Below are 19773 nucleotides of genomic sequence, written 5' to 3' on the forward strand. Positions count from 1 at the left end.
AGGAGGCTGTTGCCCGAAATAGGGCTCACAGGCCATCAATCAGCTCTGAGACAGAAATGTGCATTTTCTTGAGCATTTTGATCTACAGGTACCTCTGCGACCCAGTGAAGATGGTGAAACATTTACACATGCATTTCCTGAGCTCCGAGGAGGATTTGGGCTGTGTGCATGCATTTGAAGCTTTTGCTAGGTAGATAGTAATTGAAGCCATGGGCGTGGATAAAGGCCGGGGGTGAGAGAGTATTGAGTGCGAAGATGAAGAAAAGACTGATCCCCGGGGAATACGGACATTTGAATGTTGTATAAAATGATGCATTGATAAAGGAGGCTGAGAGAAAAGCTGTGCTTGGGGACACCCCATTTTGATAAAAAAAAAAAAAATCAACTTACTGGCCTGCCCCAGGCTCCTCAGGCTTTCGGCTTTCATGGAAGCATCATTGCCTTGGTTTGCTGCTGTTGGGCCTCAGATCCAAATTAGCTTTTTCTTCATAATTCCAAAGGAAAACTGTGTTCAGTGCTCTTTACTCAGTGGGGCAGAGACCCTCAGTGCAGTACTTAGAATCATTTATTCTCTCCAGATTTTGTTCACTTGCTTTCTGCTATAACACCATTCTCGTGAGAAGGGGTGCTGCCTATAATTTCTTTGCATCTCTTTTCGATTTGGAGTAAGTTATATGGTACCTGGCCATAATTTGCTGAATTTTGTGTTACACGTCAGGGAATTTTTCAGCATTGTTTATGCTTTCTTTGCTATTTTTATCCTTTTTCTTCATTTCAGTTGATTTCTGGAATTCCCATTTGGGAGTTTTAATAAATTAATAATAAATGAATGTCACCATCCTCCCAGATGAAGATTGTTTTGATTTGGTCACTTAGAGTTTGAGGTGTTACATGAAGGTAACGAAGTCTACTGGTCTAATGGGACCTGTGGATCTAGAACTCAGACAAGAAACCCCAGGGCCTTTGGAATTGCCTTTTATTTGTCAAACATTCCCGAGTTCCAAGTATAAACTAGAATTTCTATATTTGGAGATTATAAGTGTTTTTGACTTGAGAGAATCACCGTATGTTTCTGGCTCATCTACCTGAACTGAGCCTGTATAAGTTATCTTGAAAGAAGATTTAATGCAGACAAACTCACAGATGTCTTTAGGGATATAAATATTCAAATTCAAGATGTAGATCACAAGTCAAAACCGATTTGGGGAACAACAATGTTGTTAAATATTGAAATATAACTCTGAAAACGTTAGGCTAAGTTCATATGTGATGCACTTTGAGACACGTGTTTTATTAGCACCATTTTTTCAAACATGAAAAATCAGCTGCTTTCTCTTTTTGTCAATACTACTACCCTGGGGGATCCTAGGGGCATAGGCAGGGGCTATTGGTGTCAAGTTTCCCTTCCTGAGTGATGCTGCGGCCGGACTTCCATACATGAGCCAGCGTGTAGTCGGTGGGAGACATTTGTTGATTTACTTTTTAAATGAACGGTGAGCAAGGAATACCACAGCACCCTTTCCACTGCTGGAAAGGAAGTGGGTCTGATACGCTCAAATGAATTCCACGGAACAAAAGCCATTGACGTGACAAAAGCGTGCATTTAATTCGATGCTCTGCAGATACATGACTACAGCTGTGTGCGTGGCTTGGCGTTGGGATGGTCCCAGCTGTTTATTGTTAAAGAAGAAATTAAAATGGAGCCAACACAATGCGATTAAGGAAACACAACAACCTTGAGACACAGGCCCAACATGCTCGGACTAGGAAGCAGGCAGGTTACAAGCATCCCAGATACAGCGTGAGGGGGACAGTGGGGAGGCCCAGAGCAACGGCCCCTCTTTCAGAAATGGCCACGTCTAAGGCTTTCACAGATGGCACTGATGAAACCATCTTTATTTTTAAAGAATTGTATAGAGGACTTTTAGCACCATCATTAAAGGAAAAATAACAATACATTTTATCCCTGCCTATCTCCAGTCTTGGAATAACAACAGAAGCATAGCACCTTTCAGTATCTAAATATAAACAAGAATAGTAAGTCCATCCCAGCTTCTAGAGATGAGGTAGCTCATGCTAAGACATGTTGGTCATGTTTCCTCAGAGAGTTCAATGGCCAGATGGTTCTATTTCCAATCATCACATCCGATCAGTCAGCTCCACGGCTGGGTTTCTAAACAATCTTTTCTTCATTACAGGCTTCGGGACGATGCTACTGCCATCGGAAGACTCTCAGCTCTGAGTCCTGGACATGCTGATAAGGTTGTATGTGTGAAAGTTTTGCATTCAATGTCTTCTTAAACAAGAAAGTGCTGTACCCAATGGTTTACTCATGTGACTTCCAGCTGTATTAATAGGCTAAGTCAAGAGGGAAAGATATCTTTAAATCTGAATGAGGAAAAAGTCTACACTTACCACCCTTTATAAAATCTAAGTTCACTTTGTTTTTAAGAAATTTCACTGAATATATATTATTTAAAAAGTCCATTTAAAACAGTGAGGAACCATTTTTTTCATGATTCTCTTTAAAGAGTCTCTGATAGTTATACAATATCAAGACATGCACGAGGGTTTCTAACTCAAGGTCAACCCCTGATTGATCATCTTTCACTTTTAATTGATCATCGGGTCTGAGAGGTCGCAAAAAGGCACCACCTTCTATTTGTCCAACTGCAGCCACGGGAGAGAAACATGTGCTGTGGTGTCACAGACCCCACTCTCTGAGCTACCGGCCAGGAAGAAGAGTTTTCTCATAAATACTAAGCAACTTTATCATTACATTGAAATAAACTGAAGAAAACAAAGACTATGTATTCAATCTGTTTACTTTTTCTTAAAGGTGGTCATTGTCATTGGTCGTCTTACACCCAAACTTCTGTATTGAAAAATCCTTTAACTCAGTGGACACTCGAGGACTGTAAGTAAAATAAATATTCTGAAAGCTAAGGCCAGGCACGTAGACCGTCTGTACAGGCTGCCCGGAGCCAGCCGCCACTTCAAGAGTCTCAGGATCAGCTTCACGCAGGCCAGGTTCTCGCGACCGGTGGGGCCATGGATGGTGAGGGTGTTGCTCGCTGTCAACGGGCCACGGCTGCTTCACACAAAGCAAACTGGCCCGATCTCGACGCCGAATTCTTGGTCGGTGCCGCCAACATCCACGGGGGCCAGGTCTATGATGGGCAAGCGCGCCACGTTCTGGGTTCTGTATTCAAAGACGGTCTTGCCCACATTCCCATTCCGTTTCTAGGAGTGAAGGGTGCAGCGGGTTAACAGTGTGAATGAGTGACTGCAGAGGTGCTGGCAGCACTTCTGAGCCAGCTGTCATAGCATATGAGTCCAAGCAATGTTTTTAGAGCTGAGAGCGCCGCCCACAGTGAGGTCGGCAGGCCTGGAAGACGTGCCTCCACACTTCCAACCCAGGAGCTGCCCTGCGTTCTCCTGAAACGCCCCGAACGGGCACTGACAACGTGAATGATGAAGGCCTATTTACTTTTCACATGGAACTATAATTCATCATTAATGTTTTCCTTTTTCATAACTAGATATGCACGTAGGGAGACATACAAATCAGTAAAAACTAGAACCTACCTCAGCTTGATTATACATTTTAGAATCAAGAAAGTTTAAGCATGAGACTGAGATTAAAAAAAGTAACTTGCAGAAGAGCTAGATCAGGTTCCAACGAGTCAGCCCTTCCTCGCTGTTTCACATTAACATGTGTGTGGACCTGCCTCATGCCCTAGCACACGTTCAAGTTTACCCTAAAGAATGACAGACAGACTCCTATGTCTATACACAGGGTACAACTGTCCCTACTGTTGGTGCCATAACAGTATTTCTAGCAAAAATGAATTTTTTCTCTCATCAGATCAGCAGAGCACAGAAGTACTTACAGAGCAAGTGTCCTGAAGGACTATGTATCTGAACCTGACATTTCCTTCCGCTCTGATGTCCAAGTCGTTTGACCCTTTAAGGACCACGGCCTTCTTGAGGTTCTGCGCTTGGTCGTCCATGTAGCCGACGCTGTTCTTGCAGATGTAGGTGATGTTCTGCGACGCTTCTTTTGATAAGAGGCGCAGGAAGGTCATCTGGGTGATGGCTGCACTGGGTGACTGGTGGTCTCCGTAAGCAAACTAGGAAGACAAAGGGAGTCTTTGCTACATGCAGTTCTGAAGGGTTTTACAGTGCCATGTATGAGTGTGTGTGTGTGTGGGGGGGGGGGGGAGAGAGAGAGAGAATGTGTGTGTGTGTGTGATTTCAGGTAAATCAGTTTTGAAGAGTATTACTTTTATTCTGCCATGTAACAGAATATTCTACTTTAAAAAAGCACCTTAAAATGTTAATGACTGTTCATCAGTAAAAACCTCTGCCTTACTCCCCAAAACAGCAGGGGAAGAAACCATTGATCATTACACTCATCAGAGAAAGTTTATGTATTTTTAAATCTCTGGAATATTATTTTTAGAAGAAGTTATGTACCTGAACATTGGCTTGGGTATTTAATCATGAATCAAAAATAACTCATTGTTTTTATTATTAATTATACTAAGATTTAGGACTTAACTACTTGTATAAAGTATTTTTGGTGTTGTTACTCCTCCTCACCTGAGGATATTTTTCCATTGGTTTTTAGAGAGGAAAGGAGGGGAAGAGACAGAGAGAGAAACATTGATGTGAGAGAGACACATCGACTGATTGCCTCCTGCTGGCGCCCTGACTAGGGCCAGGGATTGAGCCTGCAACTAAGGGACGTGCCTTGACCAGAATCAAACCAGGGACCCTTTGGTCCCAGGGCTAATGCTCTATCCACTGAGCCACACCAGCTATGGCAGCATAAAATATTTTTAACCCAACTGTTATGTGTGGTAGGAAACATGAGTCACAGGTTTTCATTAGCTAACAAGAACAAATAATCAAAATGATCTCCTTCAGGCTCTTTCTCATTCATCTTCTCTGAGGCTTATTTCAATGCTCCCTTTTGAGCTCTTTACATAATATTATATTCACTGAATTACCTTCTGATTGGGTACATTTAAATTTTTTCTGCTCGTTAAATAATGGTAGATTCTGGTATAAATTACTCAGACCCATAATATGCTCACGTTATGTTTATCATGAACATGAGTTCTGAGGAGAGAGCAGGAGCAGAGTGAGAAGGACATTTCAGAGCTCGGGTGCTGCAAAGAGATCCAGAATGAAATGCAGATCGTATTGCGGCAGGAGGTGGCAAGGCTGGCTGAGATTCTAGACCAGCCGTGGGCAAACTACGGCCCGCGGGGCGGATCCGCCCGTTTGAAATGAATAAAACTAAAAAAAAAAAAAAAAAAAGACCGTACCCTTTTATGTAATGATGTTTACTTTGAATTTATATTAGTTCACACAAACGCTCCATCCATGCTTTTGTTCCGGCCTCCCGTCCAGTTTAAGAACCCATTGTGGCCCTCGAGTCAGAAAGCTTGCCCACCCCTGGTCTAAATACTAGGCCATAAAAGAAGCATATACTCATAAAAATACTAATAGACTTCATATCATTATGAAAATACATTCAGTTTAAGCAATACTATATTAAAGTCATTTAATTTTATGTATGCTTGTAGTAATTATGTAATATTTATTTACTAGAGGCCCCCGCACAAAATTCGTGCAAGAGTAGGCCTTCTTTCCCCCGGCTGCCAGCACCAGCTTCCCTCTGGCACCCGGGTCCTGGGCTTCCCTCACAGCCCTGGCTTCATCAGGAAGGTCGTCCAGAAGGCTGTCTGGCCTAATTAGCATATTACACTTTTATTATTATAGATAACTTATCAGGTATTGGATACTATAGTAAGGACATTATATTCACACAAAGACTATGAAATAGATATCGTCACCCACGCTTCACAATGAGAGCCTGAGGCTCTGGAAGGTTAGTGGTGTCCTGCTGTCCCCATCCAGGGAGCAGTCACCTGGGTCTCCTGTCCTTCAAGGGGCCAGACCCCTTCACGTATACCTCACAGTCAGTGTGACAGGCATTAAGGAACTGATGACAAAAATAATTACTTCCTACATCCCACCAATGAAAAAAATCACCATGCAAAATTTATGTTCATTTAATTCATACTAAAACTTTGTTTATGCAATGATACAGCAATGGCAACTAATGAGAATATATGACTTTAAAATTAACATGGTAAAATAAATCTGGTCAAAAAATAACAACGTGGTCCTAAATACAACCTGAGGCGTAATAAAGAGTTAAGGGCAAACATGTGATTGTAAGCGCGGCTGCGATTACCTGAGCTCCTCTGTTCATGTCGAGGCCGTACCAGACGGGCTTGTGGTCGGGCGACTTGCTGGTCCACCAGGTTTTCCGGGGGATGCTCGACGGGTTGGCTGAGATACACGTCTCTCCCGTCTCCATGTTGCAGAAAACCTTGATGGCGTCTTCCACGGACCCCTGGTTAGGGTCAATCCAGTACTCGCCTGTTTTCCAAAATAAACATATTTGCTAAGAAACGTGAACTTCAAACATGATGAGAGGCATGTATTGTCAAAACTATCGAAGTAGTAAGTATATGAGTTAAACTGTGATTAGAATGTTATAAATGATCTCACTGGCCCTAGTTAGAATTGATCTCTATTATATCTGAGAGATACTTGAAATAGGTTATACCAAGTTGGTGCTTGGTGCTGGACACGGAGTCAAAAACACAAATACGTATTTGTGCATTTATCTGTGTGTATGTATACTTACATGTGTGTATACATAATAGGTAGGAAAAACTGCGTTTTAAATAAAATGTGGGGACATTGCTGGCTGTAAAGTATAGAGCTGAGAATGGAACTGCCGAGTCCTCACAGGTCATTTCAGCTCTTCCTGCCAATGTCATTTCAAAGTTAACTGGGGCTATTAAGCATCTCACAGCTTCTTCTTATGGCCCAGAATCCCTTCTCTCCAGGTCTGATTAGATTAATCAAAATGACAGAATACTGCAAACTTAAGGCATGGTTTACACAACGAGGACAGAAAGACTACTTAATTCCAAAATACTTTGTATTAACATGTAATCCTGCCAGCAGAGATCCTTAAAGCTGTGTTTATAGAACATTAAACTGCATGAAAGGTATTTCATGATCAAATAAGTCTGGGAAATAAAATAGACTTCATTCTACTCTTGAAGGCCTAATGATACATGTGAGCAGATTAAACCCCTGGGAAGTCACGGAGGTAGGGCAGTGCCAGCCTTGCTTCAGCAAGTGTTCTCCACGTCGCAGCACCACAAAGTCACCCACTGTACAACTTCTGGATGGAAACGGCACTGCCAGGATGAGGTCAGATCATTAACAGGGTGTGTCCTCTCTCAGAGTATTTATCGTCTCACCCCGTTCCTCATGGCATTGGCGCACCCCCCCGCTAACCCACAAACTCTCTGACATGGTGGCCGTGTCCTCTCTCGGCATCACGACACGTCTGGAAGGCGGTCAGTGGTCGTGGCCGGGGGGCAGCGAGAACCGGCCGGGACGCGGGCGCTCACCGCTGTGCTTGGCCGAGTGGCAGAGCTTCAGGTCCTCACAGGTGCGGGCCGGGTGCTTCCTGGAGCCGTCGGGGCTGCGCATGGTCTCGATCTGGCTGCTGAGGGACTTGAGGGTGGCGTGGACGCCGGGGTCCGTCTTGTTCTTGTCGTCAGGAGCCGCCTCGTCTTCCGTGAACTCGGGGAGGGGGTCTGGCATGTTCTCATCGTAGTGCCCCAGGATGTCCCCGAGGGCAGCTGTGAGGTGGCCCGGGGGACCTGGAGGCCCAGGTGGGCCAGGCTCGCCCGGAGGACCCTGATGGGTAAGAACATTGGAAACACATGAACACACTTGTTGTTTTGTTTTTCACTGGACACCAGGCACTGCTGGGACTTGGTGCCAAGGAGTTACACCTGGCCTGACGGTGCTGGGACCTGGGAGTCGTGCCCTTTAACCTGAGGGCTCTGCCTGCCAGCCTGTAACCTCCCAAGGGAGAGAGTGACGCGGAACTACCTCCCCGGCAACAGGCCTGCAAGTCGGCATCTGAGCTACAGCAAGCTCAGAACACCGTGTGTGTGCTCTGATGTTCACCTTGAAGATGAATATAGTTTATGTTAAATATGCAGACGTGGCCATTCATTTCCAGACGACTGGGGGCAAGGCCAACTACAATGTCTCACAGGATTTGTGACAGACACTGAGAGGGCGGATGCAGAGAAGCTGTGGGTCCCAGTTCTGTAGATTGCACGTCAATACCAAGGACATACCCACAACAAACACCCACAAGACAACTGCCCCCTATTTTCAAATAAGGGGGAAGGTGGAAGTCTTTTAAGTGTTCAAACTAATGTGTAGATCAAAATTCTGTGTGCTAAACAAAATTTAAGAATGTTCTCTTTAGCCTTTTTAAAAAAATATTTTTAATGATTTCAGAGAGGACGGGAGAAGGAGAGAGAGAGAAGCATCAACGATGAGAGAGAATCATGGATTGGCCACCTCCTGCACGCACCACACTGGGGATTAAGCCTGCAACCTGGGCATGTGCCCTGACTGGGAATGGAACCGTGACCTCTTGGTTCATAGGTCGATGCTCAACCACTGAGCCACACCGGCCAGGCTCTCTAGCCCTTCCCTTAACCAAAGAATCAGCCCAGAAGCTGGAAGATGTGTGGTCACCTTTCACCTGGGAGCTCCCGCTGGCAGACAAGGCTGGAGTCCACCCCTGAGGAGCTGGCTCTGGACAAGTTGCTTCAACCTTTCCTCACCTCAAGAGCCTGGGAAACCTTTTGGGTTCACTTTAAGATCACATCATGGCCCGTGAGTTCCTTTACACCAATCTCAGGAGGTGTTTCCTAGCGAGGACGAGTGAACCGCCACATAAAGTCCCTGGAGGGCCATTAAGTCATTGGAATGGCACTTCCGGCTGTTTTCCGCCCACAGAGAAATAATAGGGAATATTCCTCTGGACCATGGGAAACATAAGGCTTTTCATTTCATAAAATAAGTAATAAATATTCAGTTTAATGGCCAGTGAGGGGCAGAGTCAGAATAAAGAGGGACAGGTCAATCAGACTGAAGAGGAAGAGAGATGAGGAGGGTCCCAACAGCCCGAGGAGCCAGAGCCTAACACACTTTACAAAACCCTCAAGTCGGCACTACTGGAACGTTGTGATGAAAATGTTAATTGAAATCCTTCCTAATGTCATTAGCATTAGAGAAAAGCTTAGATTTCATACTCTTCACTTTGCAGCATCTTCAGGAGCAACTATACTCATCTACCTCACACTCAGTGTCCTGCCATGAAGGCAAAGCGACTTTCCCCGACTCCATCAGGACACAGCACGCCGTGCCCCTTGCTCTCATCGGTGCCCATGGAAGGAGGCCCAGCAAGCTGGACTCTGATTTACAGGCTCTGGACGATCTGGATTAAAGAGCTGAAAGTTACTTCTACAGACAAGCTCTCCTGTGACTTTTAGGTTTGTTCTCAGAGTCCCTCTGTCCCTCGTCCACCGGCTGCACAACCGTCCTCGGCTGGGCCCCGGGCGTGAGGACCAGCAGAGCCTTAGCAGGCACACCCTGTGACTCACCTCGGGGCCCGCCTCCCCGACGCTGCCCCGCACTCCAGGAGGCCCGATGGGGCCCAGCGGCCCGGGGTTTCCTTCCTTCCCTGAGGGGCCCACTGGGCCCGGGGGACCCTGCGAGAAACAAAACTGGATGTTAGATTCTCTGAGAAAACTCCCACAGCGCCCTTCTCTAAACAAAGAGCCCTTTTCCTGATGGACTATCACAGCAGTTTCTCAGATTCAGATCCTAATGACTAACGAATCGAGTTCCAGAACATTCCTACTTTACTATTTCATCGCACATCAATTTTCATCCGTGCACATAAAAGACCAGGAGCAGTTAAAACCTTTAATGGACTTGTCATCTACTTTCATTATTATTGGGACTATTTCGTCAAATCTCATGTAAACTCAGTTATAAATTCAGTGAACTAGGAGTAAGAAAAAGGCAGAAGGTGAAGTGATTAAAAAAGTTATGTTTGTGTGTTTATACAAGTATCTCATGACATCCTAACAATTCTAATAGTACTCTCCTAAAATGTGTAGTTTATACCAGATTTAGACATAGCAGAAATTCTAATGATTTTCCTAAACAATTATGTCTGTCAATTATGTTATGACATAATGACCTATTAGGGGCGGCATGAATACTAATGTGGAATTTCTAAAAGCCACAAATGTTGGTTTCATTTTATGATTTGCTTCTGAATCAGCCTTAAGCCAAACACTCTGAGGAAGGACCCCAGTTCCTTAAAAAAACACTTTCAGCTGCAGAACACCCAGCTCTGCCTCCATGCACGGCAGTCCTCTGAGGTCACCTCAACGAGCGCGATGCAGCGGACATGTCAGTGAGCACGGGGTAAGGACGGCCCCATCGATGAGTGCATTCACCGCGGGAGGGAGGTTTAATGTGGGACCATGAAATACCAAGTCATAGCACAGGGCTTTCTACTTAAAGGCGATTGCCGACTGGTTTCTCTCATGCGTCGGCTGCCTGCTTCAGAGAACCTGGGCAATTCTCGCTTCAACCCATGAAATGCTACTCGGGCTCTCGCAGGACATCACCGCACACATCGCCGTTCACACCTGGTCCAGCTGAGTTACTCACTCTTGGGCCAAATGGTCCGGGGATCCCAGCACTGCCTTGCTCACCATTTGGACCCTAAGTGGGAAAAACATGTAAAATGTTACCAAAATATTTCCGTCCTGCATTCTGCCGGCCTCGGGTGGTTAAAATCCGCTGCCGCTGACATCGGCTGCATCAACTGCTCGCACAGTCATGTCTCCAAAGGTCTTCCTGAGTTGCCCAGAAGTTAGGACCGCGCAGGAGGGACGGTGCACATGCCCTTTGGGCTCATGTCTTTCCTAAAAGTCACAGCTAGCAAGTGGCAGTGACGGTGGCCAAGTGGGCAACTCATTATTTTGAAAGGACAGGAAGGTACAAAACGTCCATCCGTTTTACGACAGTGTCCATGTCAGGACAGCTGTGCATGTTCACAGGGAGGGCAGGTCACTGGCGGAGAAGTTACTCACAGGAGGCCCGGGAAGTCCCTGAAGACCGGTGAACCCCCGGTGGCCCTTCTGGCCCCGGTCGCCGCGGTCCCCGTGATCGCCTTTGTCACCGCGCGGCCCTTGGGGTCCCTAGAAACAGGGTCATGCGTGGGTATTGCCTGTTGAGACTACAATTTCCTACAATTTTACCTTTTACAATTGTATTTACTGTTATTTTGAGTACTACACTGTATATGAACATATTAACTTATATAAATGGAATCAGACCTAGAAATTTTTGCCTTTTGGAATGAAGGTAATAATTAAAACATACTGTATTTAATAATGCTTTCCTAAGAGTTTTTTAATGTTTATCCTATATTTATACTAAAATGAGGTATTTTTTTCTTTTTTTTTTTTGTCCCCGCAACCCAGGTACATGCCCTTGGCCGGAATCGAACTTGGGACCTTTCAGTCCGCAAGCTGACGCTCTATCCACTGAGCCAAACCGGTTTCGGCTAAAATGAGGTATTTTTAAGTTGGTCTTTCTTATCTAAAACAGTTTCAAAGACTGTATTTCACATACTCGGCTGCTATTATGTGAAAAATATTGCTGCCATAAATAGCTTCTTTAAAAGCAAAACATGAGTCCTTATTTACTATGCTACCTCTAAAAAGAAAATGCTTATTAAATTTGCATATGCAGATAAACTGGACATGACAGCTGGGACTATATTAAAAAACTGGTCATCCTGGAAAGTTGCTAAGAGAGTAGATGCATCAATTCTGATCCTGAGAAACTAAAGGAAAAGCAATAATTAAGAATCTTCTTATGGGATAGAAGCTACAAGGAGAGAAAAGGTGAAAATTATCTGATCAGTCTAATCAGTCTTGGGCTCCTTTCTTCCTTTCCTTTCATTCTTTCTTTTCTGTTTCTTAAGCCTCAGGTGACAACAGCAGCTCTGGTCCAGAGCTCATGGTAAACTGACAAGGTCGCCTACGTGGGGGAGCTGTGCTGTCGGCAGCTCTCCTGGAAGAGAACTGGAGGATGAAAGAGACCACCAAACAGACGGGCATTTGAGGTAATATTTTTCCTTACCAGTTTCTTGTTCTTCTTTTGTATGGTTCTTTTTCTTTCTTTTTTTTAAATTTGGATATCCTAATTGTCAAACAGTATGAAAACCTTTTTATAATAAAAGCAAGACTAAATCTCAGTAACTTTTTATATTTTATAAAACGTTGTAAATTTAAATATTAAAATCAGCCCAGCCAGCGTGGCTCAGTGGTTGAGCATTGACCTAGGAACCAGGAGGTCATGGTTCAATTCCTGGTATGGGCACACGCCCAGGTTGCGGGCTCCATCCCCAGTGAGGGGAGTGCAAGAGGCCGATCAGTAATTCTCTCTCATCATTGATGTTTCTAAGCCTCTCCCTTCCCCTCTGAAATCAATAAAAATATATTAAGTACTAAAATCAGCCTGAATGCTTTCACAATGTTAGAGAGGTTCTTTTATTTGGGGAATGCTCCAAAATTTCATAATTGAAAATAAACTAAACCAGAAAGCACCTACTTGCTATTATTAACTAAAATTCATTTAATCATGAAAAATGAAACTAGATTGTTTTTGTAACTGGCTAGAAAACATTTGACTTGAACATGCTATGGAACTACAAAATCCTCTCTAGCCAGGCTCAAATCGAAACTGAGAACTGTGATCTAATAACAGGCCATGATTTTAAGGCTACAATTGATCTTCATAAATATTGATATGGATTTATATAACAGGTGTGAGAGGAACAGAAGAGACCGCTTACAGAAATACTTCATTCCCAGTAAGACATCTGGGTAAGGCTCTCTGACCTGGAAGTAACTGCAAGTAGCAAAAGAATTGAACATTGGCAGTGGAATCTCATTGAAAATAAAACGTAATTGATGACAGCTTTTAAAACTTACAGAGAGCTCTTAAACCCATTATGTGATTTTTAGAAAATCTCAGAAAGAAGGGTATGGTTATTCCTATTATTTTGGGAGAAAACTGTGACTCTAAGAATCTTCACTGATTATTTGAAAGAATTCATAGCTTGAGAAATTTGGTAATTTATAAACCTTAAATTGTACTTTTTCTTTGGGAGGGTATTTTATGAAAGAAGACATCATTTTCTAAAGAAAAACAGAACTTACAGGTAAGCCACGCTTCCCAGCTCGACCAGGTGGTCCTATGGGACCCCGGGAACCCTAGAAGAAAGTTTCACAAAAGTTGGTAAAAAAAAAAAGTGCATATACTATGTAGATATAGAGTTCAAAAGACATATTTGTGGTTGGATATTTACTAAGTTTATGTGCACCTATGCATACTCTTCTGGCTAATTAATGAAAACCAGGCTAATGTCCCTGGTATAAGATGTGCTCATCTCACTCCAATGACACTCTATAATCACTTTTATTAATTGGTGAAGCAGTACTTGCTTAAATTTAACATGATTTCCTATAAATCACAACATTTTAGGTGGTGAAAGTCAAAGCATCAGAATTTTTGAATATCTATTAGAAATCAAATGTTTGCCTCGAAGACTAAGAAAATTAACTCATAATGAACTGTTTGTCATTCTTGGTTTGGAGTCTTAGTCAAGGGCACATGTGTGACTGTACGCATGTGTCCAAGTAGCTCTCGCCAGGGCACATGGGTGACTGTAGTAGCTCTCGTCAAGCGCACATGTGTGACTGTACGCATGCGTCCAAGTAGCTCTCGTCAAGGGCACACGGTGACTGTACGCATGCGTCCAAGTAGCTCTCAAGGGCACATGTGTGACTGTACGCATGCGTCCAAGTAGCTCTCGTCAAGGGCACACGGGTGACTGTACGCATGCGTCCAAGTAGCTCTCGTCAAGGGCACATGTGTGACTGTACGCATGCGTCCAAGTAGCTCTCGTCAAGGGCACATGTGTGACTGTACGCATGCGTCCAAGTAGCTCTCGTCAAGGGCACATGTGTGACTGTACGCATGCGTCCAAGTAGCTCTCGTCAAGGGCACATGTGTGACTGTACGCATGCGTCCAAGTAGCTCTCGTCAAGGGCACATGTGTGACTGTACGCATGCGTCCAAGTAGCTCTCGTCAAGGGCACATGTGTGACTGTACGCATGCGTCCAAGTAGCTCTCGTCAAGGGCACATGTGTGACTGTACGCATGCGTCCAAGTAGCTCTCGTCAAGGGCACATGTGTGACTGTACGCATGCGTCCAAGTAGCTCTCGTCAAGGGCACATGGGTGACTGTACATATGCGTCCAAGTAGCTCTAGTCAAGAGTACATGGGTGACTGTACATATGTGTCCAAGTAGCTCTAGACAAGGGCACATGTGTGACTGTACGCATGTGTCCAAGTAGCTCTAGTCAAGGGCACATGTGTGACTGTACGCATGCGTCCAAGTAGCTCTCGTCAAGAGCACATGAGTGACTGTACATATGTAACCAAGTAGCTCTAGTCAAGGGCACATGTGTGACTGTACGCATGCGTCCAAGTAGCTCCTAATGCAGAGCATCGATGTCAGTCGCTGCCAGTGAAATGGCCTCTCCTTACCGGGTCTCCTCTCTGTCCTGCGTCTCCGGGGGCGCCAACGGGGCCGGGAGTGCCGGGGGCACCCTGAGAGCCTGGCAGACCCGCGGGTCCAGGGTCTCCACGGTCACCCTGACAAGAATAACAGGATATCACTCAACATTAATTCTCCAACAGTGGTATTCTATTTGCCCATGCTATTCGCGATGAACAATACCTTTTTAAAAACTTGCTTTATTATTTTACTTACAATTTTCTGCAATAGTTTATTTACTTTTAATAACTCAAACTGAGAAGAATAAGGCGATTCCTCCCAATCCCCAACCTCACTGCTCCCCTCACTCCTGCCCTATTGCTTCCCTAGCCCCGATGCCGGACCCGGGCAGGTGGCACGTTTCTTATCCAGACGTCTCCGCTCTGGGGTGTCTGTGCTCTGGGGCGAGACAAAGACTCGCCAAACAGTGTGGAAACAGAACACGTCAAAGAAACCACTTTCCGGGTTTCCAGCCCCAGGCCGGTGTGAGAAAACGAACGATGGAGGGCTCCTCCCCACACCGTCACCATCGCGTGAGGTCAAGGTCTGCACTCCACTGCGGTGCGATGCCCCCGAGGAAACAGCTCTGGGCCCACCGAGGGGACTACCCCCGAGTGCACAGGGCACCGGAGAATAAAGCCCAGAACCATCTGAGGAAGCGGCTGCCACTGTTCCATCGGGAGGCCCACCGTGCCAGGGCTCCTGTCTCACTTGTCTGGTTAAAATCAAAAGCAGGATGCCTGCTGCAGGAACAGGGATTAACGCAGGCAATGGGGGCAGGCCATTTGTTTCTGATAGAAATCGCCTTACTTGACTGGTTCGTTTGGCCACCAGGACAAACTTGGGCAATAGATAAGAGAATAGACTCATAATACATTGAATAAGCTAACTTGGCAACTCTAGGATTTTGAAAGAAACATACAGAAAGCACATATTCACTTAGAAAATACCAAGGATGGCCTCTGCAACTATTTAAACTTATGATCAAAATAAAATGTGATGGAAACTTAAAATGCACATAGGGGTCCAAATATATCCACAGTGACATCGGGGCATACGGCAGCAAATCTCTGAGGACTAATGCCCTACACACTATATACTGACCAAGGGGAAATTTACATTCCCTGCCTTTATGCAGATGGGGGGACCCCAAAATTCGCCAAAACTCTTTCTTCCTCTTTACATCAGCCTCCTGGATAGATACTCAACGCGGGATTTAAAACACAAATGCCCATCAGAGTATCCATCATATTCAGAGTCTTTGAAAACCGAGGCTCAGAAACTGTGTTCCAGACCACATAGCTGGTTAATTCAGAGGTCAAGATGCCAACCATGCCGAAACCGGTTTGGCTCAGTGGATGGAGCGTCGGCCTGCGGACTGAAGGGTCCCGGGTTCGATTCCGGTCAAGGGCATGTACCTTGGTTGCGGGCATATCCCCAGTGGGAGATGAGCAGGAGGCAGCTGATTGATGTTTCACTCTCATCGAAGTTTCTAACTCTCTATCTCTCTCCCTTCCTCTCTGTAAAAAATCAATAAAATATATTTAAAAAAAACTTATTAAAAAAAAAAAAGATGCCAACCAAGTCTGCCTGGCTTTCCAGCCTGCTCTGCTCCAGGACGGGCCTTGGGGTGGGAAGAGCCGTGACGCCATGATAGGCTTAGGAGGGCTATGCTTGCCTCCCATGCAGCGGGTCCCACACAGCTGTGCGGCCACCCGTCAGGACTGGAGCCCCTGGGAAAGCTGGGATGTGTCTGGCTCAGTCAGTGCCTGTCTGATCTAGAACCACGTCAGGAAATACTAGGCACCAACAATTCCCAGAGAGCCACGCAGCTTCTGTCTTTGCGGGACATCCCTTTGGGGGGTGCGTGGGGAATGCAGATGTCCCACAGCTCCCACTCCCGCGAGTGAGTTTGAAATCTAGACGACTGCATAGGAGCCTCGTCCGATGCCCTCGTGTTGCACCAAACATGAAAGCACTTTGCTCTCCTCCTCTTAAAATCTACCAAGTTCTAACGTTACAAAGCAGGCTGCTTCTATCGGGACAGTCAGGGCGCTGTTTCCCTTTCTAGTGTCACCAAGGCTGCACATCCCCATGGCTCCGCGGTCGGTGACCTGGCCTCACCCGCTCTCCAACAGCGCCGTCCCGGCCTGGAGTGCCGTCGTTGCCCGCCGGGCCCTATGACAGATCACATTGAAAGGGATTAACTGGCAATAAAAAATCTCACTCCAGCTGCCAGACACGTTACAGCGGCCACACCGACTGCCCTGCCAGCACCTGCGACAGCGTTTACGGAACCCCCAGCAAGGGGAAAGCTGAGCCATCTTCTCCGTCACTTTGAATTGCTTGAAAAATCAACATATTTTTAATTAATCTAAATTCTCCATTTCTATCTTTTTATTCTAATGAAGGGAAATATTCTCAAATCCTTTGAAATACATATACGATAAATTAAATTCTTGATATTTTGTTTACTTTGTATTACCAATGAATGGTCTTCCTTACTTTTAGTTCTTAAGCTTGTCCAAAAAAATATCCGTCAAGTTCTTAAGTAAAATATTTAGACTATCAAATTACTTTTAAAAATAGATAGTTTTCTCTCCTTATTTTTTAATTTTTTTTCAGAATAATGTTTCTACCATTTGATGAAAAACTTTGCTCTGAAAGGCACTGGCTGTTTGTGATTTGCTCATCACAGCACCGAATGCAGCAGGTTCCGCCCGTAGTTCTCACACCTGCTTTCAAAGCCTGGCTCCCTCTCAAAGCCCCGGGGCCATGGTATCAGTGACATCACTCTACAGTGGTCGTTCGGAAAGTTCTCTCCACTCGGTCCTGTCACAAGCTGAGCAGTTATATTAATCCCATCGCTGTGGAAAGTGGCAGTTGTGACAAATAAGCTACTAACACAATGAAACATAACAGGGGAAGGATGGATGAATGTGTCCTTTTACGTTCAAAACAATTTGGCAACAACCTAAACCAACTAAGAGGCTTGGTTCCAGAGGAGAGGAGGTCAGCGCAGAGCCCTCACCCTGCTAGGATGCTGCATGTCATCCCTTTGTCAACCCTCCAGGCAGCCGAGCACCTAACATACCATCACTCAGAAACTGCCTCCAGGCAAAACGCACACATGATTTCTAGATCGACATCTGAGTGAAAAAGCTGTCCCCATCCCATGACACCGACAACAGCCACTTTCTCGGTTCTCACCTCAGGTCCTGGCTCCCCGACAGGGCCGTTTGAGCCTGGGGGGCCCACGGGCCCAGGGGGCCCTTTGTCTCCGGTGGCACCCGTCGCGCCCACTTTTCCTGGTGTGCCCTGGAATAGGGTATAGATATGTCACCCACTTCCACAGAAATGTAAGGATGCCAGTTCACATAAAGGCTGCATGCATCCAGCCCGGCCAGTGTGGCTCAGTGGTTGAGTGTTGACCTATGAACCAGGTCACGGTTCGATTCCCAGTCAGGGCACGTGGCTGGGTGTGGGCTCGATCCCCAGTGGGGTACACACAGGAGACAGCCAATCAATGATGCTCATCATTGATGTTTCTATTTCTCTCTCCCTCTCCCTGCCTCTCTGAAATCAATTAAAACAAAACAAACAAAAGCCCTGGCTGGCGTGGCTCAGTGGATAGAATGCCAGCCTGCAGACTGAAGGGTCCCAGGTTCAATTCCAGTCAAGGGCAGATGCGTGGGTTGCAGCCTCCATCCCCGGTGGGGGACATGCAGGAGGCAACCGATCAATGATTCTCTCTCATCATTGATGTTTCTATGTCTCTCTCCCTCTCCCTTCCTCTCTCTGAAATCAATACAAATATATATTTTTTTTTAAAAAATGCCCGTTCCGAGTTACTTCTGCGCTGTCTGCTCACTTTATTTTTACGCCCTGTCTTCCTGTTGGGCGATGTTACTCCCGGGTGTCTGGCTCACATCTGATAAAAGCATTCCTTTCTCCTTGTGCGCTGGTCTCAGATCTCCACCCACATGTGCCCAGTCCCAAGGCCCGGCAGCTCCTTTCTCCGCCAACAACACTCCACATAAAAACATCACCTATTTTTTCTCACGTATATAAACTCTGAGGGGCAAACTTTCACGTCTTCAAAGCTAATAGTGAGCCAGGCTTTTGTCCACACTCCAGCGAATATGAGATTCGTACACCCCCCCCCCGCACCTCCCCCAGGAATAGGGATCACTTTCAGAGGCTTTCTTCTGAGTTCTCCCCACTGTCATGGCCAATATCACTTTAGCCCAACTCCTTCCTCGCCTTGCTGGTTCATGAGAGCGGCTCTGGACTGTGGACTGTGGGTGTTTCTGTCCGCTGTTTATTTAAGGAGAGGCTACCTACTCACCAGGAGACCCCTTTGCCAGCTCCTCAGAGAGTTTAAATATTTGAAGAAAGGTTTAGAGTCACCCCAAATCCACATCCGCATTTGTTTACTTCACTAGCCCCGAGGTCAAATAAATACACTTTTCAAAGACTTTGTAAAGCACTTAGACAAAGAATTTCACATGTAAGTCAAAAGTTTTTGAAGATACTCAGAGTGTGTATCTAAAAAAGACTTTAAACCTATTCAGCAAAAATGTATACAAATTATATTGCACAGAATCAGAGAAAACACCGACTGCGTAGCGCCTCACCGCGGGGCCCGGCAGGCCGGGCATGCCTCGCTCCCCGCGCTGGCCCGGCATGCCCACGATCCCTCGCTGCCCCGTGGTGCCCGCTGGGCCCGGGGGGCGGTCACCCTAGTTTTGAGGATAAACTAGAATTAGAAGTTGTCCAGGGTAAAACCATCTGCAAAAACTTTACAGTAACTCACAGCTGAACAGGCTTTTCTGGTACAAGAAAACGTTCCCGATTCATAAGGCCAAACGATATATAAGTAATCGGTTTATAATCCACACAGACCTTCTAACCTTATTTAAGAAGTAAAAATAGCTTATCACATGAAAGGGAACTTGAAGATTAATATGAATATTGATGGAATAAAAGAGGTAACTATTCAGGCAAATGTATTTCCTCTTTTAAAAGGACACATTTTTAAAATAAAGAGAATAGTATGATGTATCTGAACACATTACCGTTTAAAGGCATTTGGATATTAAATGAAGTAATGTACTTCATAAAAAATTTACTTCATACAATGCA

The 19773-nt window shown here is 45.4% G+C and overlaps 1 protein-coding gene across 1 annotated transcript in view; it reads right to left on the reverse strand.

The window, feature by feature from the left end:
* Positions 1 to 1581: 1581 nt before the first annotated feature.
* COL5A2 (collagen type V alpha 2) overlaps positions 1582 to 19773 on the reverse strand; it is a 78706-nt gene continuing 60514 nt past the window's right edge. The window contains exons 39-50 of the mRNA XM_015566084.1: positions 19266 to 19370; positions 17839 to 17946; positions 16753 to 16806; positions 14619 to 14726; positions 13224 to 13277; positions 11085 to 11192; positions 10660 to 10713; positions 9576 to 9683; positions 7512 to 7803; positions 6272 to 6459; positions 3894 to 4133; positions 1582 to 3243 (exon numbers count right to left, since the gene is read on the reverse strand). Coding sequence (XP_015421570.1) covers positions 3097 to 3243; positions 3894 to 4133; positions 6272 to 6459; positions 7512 to 7803; positions 9576 to 9683; positions 10660 to 10713; positions 11085 to 11192; positions 13224 to 13277; positions 14619 to 14726; positions 16753 to 16806; positions 17839 to 17946; positions 19266 to 19370 — 1566 coding nt within the window. The 3' untranslated portion in view covers positions 1582 to 3096. The remainder of the gene's footprint in view (positions 3244 to 3893; positions 4134 to 6271; positions 6460 to 7511; positions 7804 to 9575; positions 9684 to 10659; positions 10714 to 11084; positions 11193 to 13223; positions 13278 to 14618; positions 14727 to 16752; positions 16807 to 17838; positions 17947 to 19265; positions 19371 to 19773) is intronic.

Source organism: Myotis davidii, unplaced genomic scaffold, assembly GCF_000327345.1.
Source record: "Myotis davidii unplaced genomic scaffold, ASM32734v1 scaffold221, whole genome shotgun sequence".
NCBI classification, from domain to species: domain Eukaryota; kingdom Metazoa; phylum Chordata; class Mammalia; order Chiroptera; family Vespertilionidae; genus Myotis; species Myotis davidii.